This window comes from Eimeria mitis, genomic scaffold (genome assembly GCF_000499745.2).
Source record: "Eimeria mitis Houghton genomic scaffold, Emh_scaff272, whole genome shotgun sequence".
Classification (NCBI taxonomy): domain Eukaryota; phylum Apicomplexa; class Conoidasida; order Eucoccidiorida; family Eimeriidae; genus Eimeria; species Eimeria mitis.
The window spans coordinates 15,738-24,114 of NW_013571066.1; the positions used below are offsets into that span (position 1 = coordinate 15,738).

The 8,377-nt window shown below is 50.4% G+C and overlaps 1 protein-coding gene across 1 annotated transcript; it reads left to right on the forward strand.

Annotated features, from left to right (window-relative positions):
- Positions 1-7,145: 7,145 nt before the first annotated feature.
- EMH_0006290 (uncharacterized protein) lies at positions 7,146-8,297 on the forward strand (the record flags this gene model as incomplete). The annotated part of the gene is made up of 1 exon (XM_013497503.1): positions 7,146-8,297. One exon carries the CDS (start codon positions 7,146-7,148, stop codon positions 8,295-8,297), a length of 1,152 nt encoding a protein of 383 aa, XP_013352957.1.
- Positions 8,298-8,377: the final 80 nt, after the last annotated feature.

Genomic DNA, 8,377 nt, shown 5'->3' on the forward strand with positions numbered 1-8,377 from the left:
ACCGTTCACCGGCCGCTTGCTTAAGACCCAGGCTGTCCACACTTCCTCGCTCGCATGCTAACCTTCCTGGGGTGGAAGTGTTTGACTATATGGCTGGTGGCCCCGCAACTAATCCCAACTAACTACGAAGTGCCGCTAGCTCTCCCTAATTATGTATCCTTGTACGCAAGTTTGAAATTCTCTACGCATCAAGATGCTCGCACCTTTGGCTGCTGGTGCTGCAGCTACAGTATCGCCAGAGCATCTCATGGGACGACTTCTGAACACCACCTACAAGCGATCTGTATCGTTTTGATCTACCGCAGTGTGAGCCCGCCGTCTATAGAAGGTAGCCAGCCGCGTCTATGCTGGAAGTCTCAGCCTAATATATTGGGATGCCATCAAGCATATTCAACTAGTTCGGTTAGTTCAATATCTCCCCGCGGGGTTTGGCGCCTAGGCAACTCTGCTTTCAAACGTATACCAGACGCACGCCGCCTGTATGCATTTCCTGTCCGCATTTCTCAGCATTGGANTCTGCTTTCAAACGTATACCAGACGCACGCCGCCTGTATGCATTTCCTGTCCGCATTTCTCAGCATTGGACACTGACAGTGGCTGTCGTATCAACCGCTTTGCATCTTCACCTGCAATACGGTGGGCCCGCCCAATAAGAGAGAAACGGTTCCTTACGTCCGAAACGGGACTATTTTATCTACTAAGAATCGGATAGGTGTAGGCTTAGCCAGAGCTGCCTCTTGGAAGGTTTGAGTATGCGCAAGCCTCTGATTGTTCATGAGCGAGCTGGCCTTGTCTCTTTGACTAGTGATGTGGGGATAATTCATCTCACAGGCGGAAGCCAAATGAGTGCAGTTTCCGCATGCAAACTCAATTTTTGTTCCTTTTTTAGTTGAATGCATGAGTTTCGAGCAGCTCTATTCGGAGGTTTCACGAAGTCCACAGATAGACGAAGGAAACTCATAAGCGCGCGTAGTTACCGTGCATACATGCAGATACAACTGGGAAGATGCCTTCGCCGGTGCAGGAGTCAGATGCACATTCTAGATCGGGCACGAAACCCTTGGCGTGCAGCGGGAAGACGGTAGTTTCCGAGTGAGCCAGAAGGCGCGATGTTGGTTTTGCAGCGGCTCACGTACCGCCATGAACTCCTCAGACTCTGCATAGCTGTGGCTGCGACGAAGTTGTTGGGTGATGAATCTCGGAATATATGCCGCCCTGATGTTGTCTCAAATGACTAATACCCCTAACCGAATGGTTTTTTCGATTCTTTGGCGGAGCGTGCTTCGTATCTACTACCGTGCCTGCGCTGCCGCCTTTTGTCAAGGCCTCGATGCTAATGCAAACGTAAACAGGTGAGTTTACCGGTCTAGTGAATGAATTTTGCTTCCAGAAATACTAGAGCGTGAATTTGCAAGGAGAAAAGGCTAATACTGCTATTCAGTGCTCAACAGATATCTCCTATCACAGCGCAGGTCGCAGGCTGCGAAGCGTGTAGACTGCGTGATCGACGAGTGACCTCCTGGAGTGTCTCGCGAGCATGTCTCCTGTGGAAACGTTTTCGCGCAAAGTTTCCTGTAATCAAAGTTAATATCCAAATCATAGGCAACACGTATTAACGAATTCTCATGGATATCGCTTTACGGGTCGTGGAGACCCCTCGACATGTCGCTGCAACCGGACGTGCGGACCAGCGTGCAGGCGAGTGAGGTTCAAGCCCGTGGATTTGAATTAACCATGGCAATGAAAACTACCTCGTAAATAACATTGAAACTCAGATTGTAGATTGTAGGAGGTTTTAGTTGAGGCAAATGTGCGTCAAAAGACTGCCGCGCAGCACTCACCACTCGGTGTACGGCGTTCATCGGAGCAGGCAGCAGTTCGGTCGCCTGGACCGGACAGCTGGACACTCGCCCTCGCACCCGTAACAGCTACCTGTCTCTTGCAGCTTTACATCGACTATCCCGAGTAGGTAAAACTGAACAGTCATTCTGAATTCCATACTTATTTCATGGCGAATCCATGAACATCGATGCTCTTTGCTTTACACATCTCGAAGTATACAGCATAGCGGTTGACAGCCTACTTCTTTATCGTACCTCTACGCCAGTCAGCTGACTAGCTCTTTGGTGTCATCGCAGTAAAATAAGCGCAGACGCATTCCGCTTCGATTCCTGGAATTTTCTCGGCCAGATCTTCTTGACTAGCGTAGTGCACTTGGCTGGATACATCCAACAATGGAGAGGCAGACAGCGAAAACGCCAGGAGGCACCTGGTTGCCGCGACGACAGCCCAACCAGTAAGACCCACTTTGTGCAGTTTTCAGCCATTCCGGCACCACAAAGGCGTTTAAATAGAGATGCGCCGGCACATATTTATCACGCTGTTTTAGCGTACACCCAAGCAAACTTCTGCATATGTTTCTGTCTCTGTTTTTGACGCAGGTCAACAGCCCTGTCTTCCCAAGGAGTCCCAGCGGGCGGAGAACACACATGGCAGACTTCAGGTCCCCAGATGAACTCGAATCATTTATTCACCGATGGTCAGCCCAGCTTCATGCATCATAAGAACATTCCGGGGCGACCTATAAGTGTCATGGATCGCGAGGTCAATAAGGACTTGCAGTTTTTGCTTACTTACGAACCTCGCAAGAAACAGGCAGGGCGACTGTTAGGTGGAAATGTCAACAGCAACCAGATCCAAGAAGTGACGGCCCTGAGACAGCGATATTCGGGTAACCCCTGTGGTGCGTNAGCAACCAGATCCAAGAAGTGACGGCCCTGAGACAGCGATATTCGGGTAACCCCTGTGGTGCGTCTTCGCGAATGATAAATACTTACGAACCTGGCAAGAGAAGAGTATGGCGACCGATGGGCGGAAGAGCCAACAGCAATCAGATCCAAGAAGGGAGAACGGTGAGATGGCGAGATTCGAGTGACCCCTGTGGTGCGTCTTCGCCAATGATAAATACTTACGAATCTGGCAAGAGAAGAGTATGGCGACCGTTGGGCGAAAAAGCCAACAGCAATCAGATCCAAGAAGTGAAAGCGGTGAAATGGCGAGATTGGAGTAGCCCCTGTGGCGCGCCTTTGCGAATGATAAATGCCCAAACTTCTCAGCATCACTGGGAAAGTGGGAGGTGCATATCGCAGCAGCAACTCAGAAATATTCCAATGGCTGCCTTGGACGGACCGATGTGCATTAGATTCCACGGGAGCTATCCAGTCTCCATAAGACCGACGCTAAGGGATGAACAACGGGGCAGTCTGATAACCCATCCACATAGAGTCGCATGGCTAGCAGCAAAAGGCTTGNAAGGGATGAACAACGGGGCAGTCTGATAACCCATCCACATAGAGTCGCATGGCTAGCAGCAAAAGGCTTGTATCAGCTAAGGGTTGAGCGCCCCATCGGAAAAGAGGCAGAAGAATGTTGCTGGAGGCGAAATGTTGTGGAACAAGAAAAGTACCTGAGGCTCGTCGAGTCCTTTCTGGACGAAGCACAAGCTGAGCGCTTTTTGCCCTCGCCTTTTATAAGGCAGTCCAGTGAAAGAAGCATCCGACGTCTAACGTAGCTCATCTTAACTACTCTGCTGGCGCCACAGTAGTCGCAACCCTACTGATTTCAAGGATTCGGTGGACAGAAAAAAATCACGGGTTGCCACAGAAAGGGGAACAAGGGAGCTAGACTAGCTCCACTGCACGCACATACGAAGGCGGATGTTTGGTTTGTTTTCGTTCGTAGAGTTGCCGCAGTTTCCCTTCTACACTTGGCGCAGCTAACCGTTTTGCCCTTTTCGTACTCACAAACGCGCAGGAATTGAGCTCTGCCCGTACGTATAGGTTGTAGTCTATCGGCAAACGGGCACCCGTGATGGTGGAAATTTGCATTCAGGCGTGCATGGAAATTTCCAGCATCACGGGGCCCCGTTTGTCGATGCAGATGCAACCTTAACCAGAAATATTTAGGCGAAAAAGGCTTTTACGAACTGTAATGTAAATTGTGCAGAAATACACGTAGGCGTTTCTGTCTGCAGAGCGAGCAGACTCATCGAACTTTGGGTCCACCTGTAAGCCTGATTTCATATAAGCACGGCGACGGGACCTCTGGGAAAATATTACACAACCCCAAGAGATAGCGCACTGGTATTGGTTGCCTTAGTTACAGCAGCAACAGATACAATGACGACAATGTAAAACTGACGTAACAGTGCAGTGCAGTGCGAACAACAGCAACCGAGGAAGTATGAGGAAACTCGCTTCTGCTTCACTTCTTGTGGATGCAGAATCTGCACTTGCAGAGTGAAGAAAACGCCAGGATAATCTGCACGTATGCCTTGAATAAGACCCTATAGTACAACATACAATACCAGTGGATGGTACCTTTGCCACTCCCAAACCAGAAATTTCTGTATGGCAAGACGCTTTAGGTTCTTGCAAAACCGCTTTAGGCGGTTGCAGCAGCACGAATATGGACAACAGCAGGTAGGGTAACAAAAGGTAGAAGCAAACGTGAGGGAGTACCGTAGTCTGGAGAAGTCAAGCATCACTGCCAGATAATGTAAACAAGGGAACACCAGACTCAACGCCATACTGCAAAGCGCTTGCCGGTGCAGCCGCAGACTTGAGATTTCATCAACTCCCTGACAACTCCATTTGATCGCCTAAGCCTTAACCTGGAAAAGCACCATCCCTGTAGTGTGCAGCCGTAGCAAAAGAGCGCGAAAAGCCGGACAGTGCTACCGCTGTCCTTCTCGCTACGGTGGCTCTGTAGGAGGTGTATTGTACAGTCGGCTGCTATAAAGCTTGCCCCCTCACATTCTAACCGGTTTACAGAGCTGCTCGACAAAGGAACTACTTCCGAAATGTTTCCTCTGTCGTTGATAGCATCGATGTGTTTGTATGACTATTGTAAGGCCAACAATATATAACAACGAGTTGCCAACTAGGCAACGAATCTGTCTGCATGAAATCGTGAAGCCGCAGCAAATTTACATGTGGTTATAGCTACACAGGTAGAGACCGATCAGATTTCTTTCTGCTGGCTATCACCGCTGCCGCGGATTAGGACAGTTATATTCTTCCATCAAGTGCAGCCTGTGCCACTGAAAGGTTTCTCGCCTTTTCCCCCACATTACTTTTACCACTTCGTAGTACTATGCACCAGACAGGCCGGTTGCGCGGGCGTAGTTCTCTGCCGGCGTCTGCCCCGATGAACTATGAAGCATTACCAAGTGTATCGAGAGTTATCGTGCTTCATCGGGAACTGCAATAGACTCAGGCTACTCCATAATAGTTTAATAATCAATGATATTGATAATAATATAGTCATATGCGTTACAAAAAGGCAGCTGACCTCCCATCCAGTATCAAAGCATCCTGGGCATAACGCCACAAGGGCCTGGGCGTTTGCGTGATACCGGAAGAGGGGTAAGTCGTAAGTTGCGATAGTCAAAAGACTCACGATAAGAGTTCTCAATAGCAGCTAACGTCCCCTTCAACTTCTAGCTTTCCTTTTCACAGAGGTAGAAGGGCATGGCGATGCTGGGGGGAGGATACGGGCTGTCAGGAGTTACATTACGCCGTATTGCAACACCTGCCGGGAGGCAACCGGGCAAGCAGGCATAACCATCAACCCTATGGAGCATGCAGTAACAGTTTAAGTAATTGCTTAACACCTACTTTGCNAGCAGGCATAACCATCAACCCTATGGAGCATGCAGTAACAGTTTAAGTAATTGCTTAACACCTACTTTGCCCTAAGTAGCCAGCCTGCACGCAAGCATAAATATATGTACCAACTTCAGACAGTCCATGCCACAGAGTGTGAGGGAAGAAGGCTGCGATATCCTATATACATCTGTCTTGGGAAACGAAATCTGTTTTCTTGAAGTATATCTAGCAAAGAAACGCTCATTTTTTCCTAGGTTCAACAGTTATGAAGGGAAGAAACGCGATCTAGCTCTCAAGAATGGGGGTCAAGCAAGGTTTCCGCCCGCGGGAGTGTTCTGGGTGTGAGTCGACCGGGGGACGAGGAGCAGCCTGCAGGGCTCTGCAGCAAACTCTGAATTTAAAGCCCCATAGCGCTTAGAATGCATATCGAATCTTAATTAGGAGTAATTGAGCCTTGTTATTATCATCTGCAGAGCATTCCATTCGCCGTTAATCTTGGAGAATCGGGTGCGGGGCCGATTGTGCCCCTGCTCCCCACTGAAACTCTTTCGAGCATAAGGGCTGCAGCCCTTAGCACGAGTTCTGTTAGAGTATACACGGGGTTGTGTTTTGGTATTTATATTCTGAATAGCCGAAGAGAAATCGGGGATTGCCCATGAGGGCCCCTCCCCTGCCTCACCTTTCTAGCCAAGGGTTCCTAGGCTAAGGGGTTGGGGCCCCTAATAGCACCACGTTTCGCTACCAAACCCTAAACCCTGTGCGCTTTAACTATGAGGCATTTTCTGCTACTTGCTGTAGGGGTGGCACTCCTGGATTTCTCCTCAGCTGCGCAGCCACCTCAAGATGCTCGTGGAGAAGGCCGCCCTGCAGCATCGTCAGCACCATCATCGCCGAAAGCAGCAATACCAGCAGCAGCGATATTGAANAAGGCCGCCCTGCAGCATCGTCAGCACCATCATCGCCGAAAGCAGCAATACCAGCAGCAGCGATATTGAATCCTTCGCGGTCTCTGCATCAGTTGCTAGCTCAGGCTGCCCACACCGTGCGGGAGGAAGAGAATCAGGACGGTTCCCCTGCCGCAGCGGTTGCTGCTGTTCAGTCTCAGGGTTCCAGTGCCACCCTTCCTAGTGAAGCCGAGGTTTCTGTTGAGAATTCCTCCTCGCCGACGCCGGATACCTCTCCTGTCGAGGAGTCGCCACCGCAAGAGCAAGGGTTTCGTTCAGAACTCGAGAAACTGCTGGCACAGGCAGCCGTCGTGCAGGCGGAAACTGCAAAGGCCACGAACCCGAAGGGCTCAGGAGAGAGGCGACGCCGGCACCCGCGTAGGAGGGCCCCCCAGCTGAATCCAGTGCCAGCTGCAAGAACTCCTGTCGCCCCTACGACCAACGATGATATTGAAACCCCCATGTCGTTGGATGACGTATTCAATCAGATATCGAAGGTATCTCTCTNACCAACGATGATATTGAAACCCCCATGTCGTTGGATGACGTATTCAATCAGATATCGAAGGTATCTCTCTTTACTCGACCGACAGAAACAAAACTCCCAGTGAGGGCCCGAAAGGACAAGAAAGGAAAATCCACGAAAAAGAAAAAAGGCAGATGGAATCATCTTGACCAAAACTCAGGAAAAGATTCCGAAGATGAAGACGCCCCCATCTTAGCTGTTTTACCCAGAAAGCCACCCCCTCGGGGTTCCCCTCAGCCGAAATTTTCTTCATCACGAGATTCTGTCTCAAAGGGGGCTTCTAGTGAAACTGAGCCATCTACTCCTCAGGCTGCCTTGCAGCAGCTGCTCTCGGATACAGCTGGCTCTATGGGTATTGCCGCCTGGAGTCCTCCTAAGGGTGATGCCCCTCAGGAGTCAACGGAGAGCCCCCCACCGACTGTAGAGGAGGCCCCCATATTGTCACAAAAAGGTTCTCGTAGCGCTTTGGAAGATCTGCTACAGCAGGCGAGCGCAAATGCAGCTTCTGCTGCACGCCGCAAGAAGGCGCACCGGGGGAACTTTCAATTGGGTAAGAAAAACTCCCAGGTGCGTCAGAAAGGGAGTAAAACAGGAGAGGACGACGAGCCTATCCTTGCCGTATTGCCGAGGAGGCCTCCAACTCCTCATTTGCCCACCTCTGTTCAAGGAAACTTTAAGTCTATCCCAGGGAACCCCCTAAACCAGGAAGCCTCGCCACAGGAGGCCTTGCAGCAGCTGCTAGCCAACTCTATGGGCGCTTCCTCCTGGGCTGAACTAGAGAGTAGCAAAAAAACTGAAGCGGCAGATGGAATTCAGGAGGATTCAGAAGAAGGAAACACAACACAAGCTGCAAACGTGGCCCCCGCTGGGGGCTCCCTGCCTCAGTCACTACAGAGGCGCAGCTCTTCTGATGCGCCCTCGGGGCCCCAGTCTACAGGCACACATGAGGCCAAGGTCCCTGAAGAGGCAGCAGAAAATGCAGAATCAACCAATGAAGAGTCAACCGTAGCCCCACGGACAGCAGCAGCAGCAGCAGCTGCGTGGGACATGAGGAAAGCCATCCTTGCTGCCCGCAAGGCGGCAGAGGCAGCAAAAGCAGCAAGAGCTGCAGCTACATCAGCCAAAGGAATATCAGGTAAGAATGCATGTTGCTGCTGAAACAGCTAATCAGCTTCATAGACTTGAAAGCAAATGCAAATGCAGTGAAACTCACATGTATGCTCGTTGTTTTTTTTTTT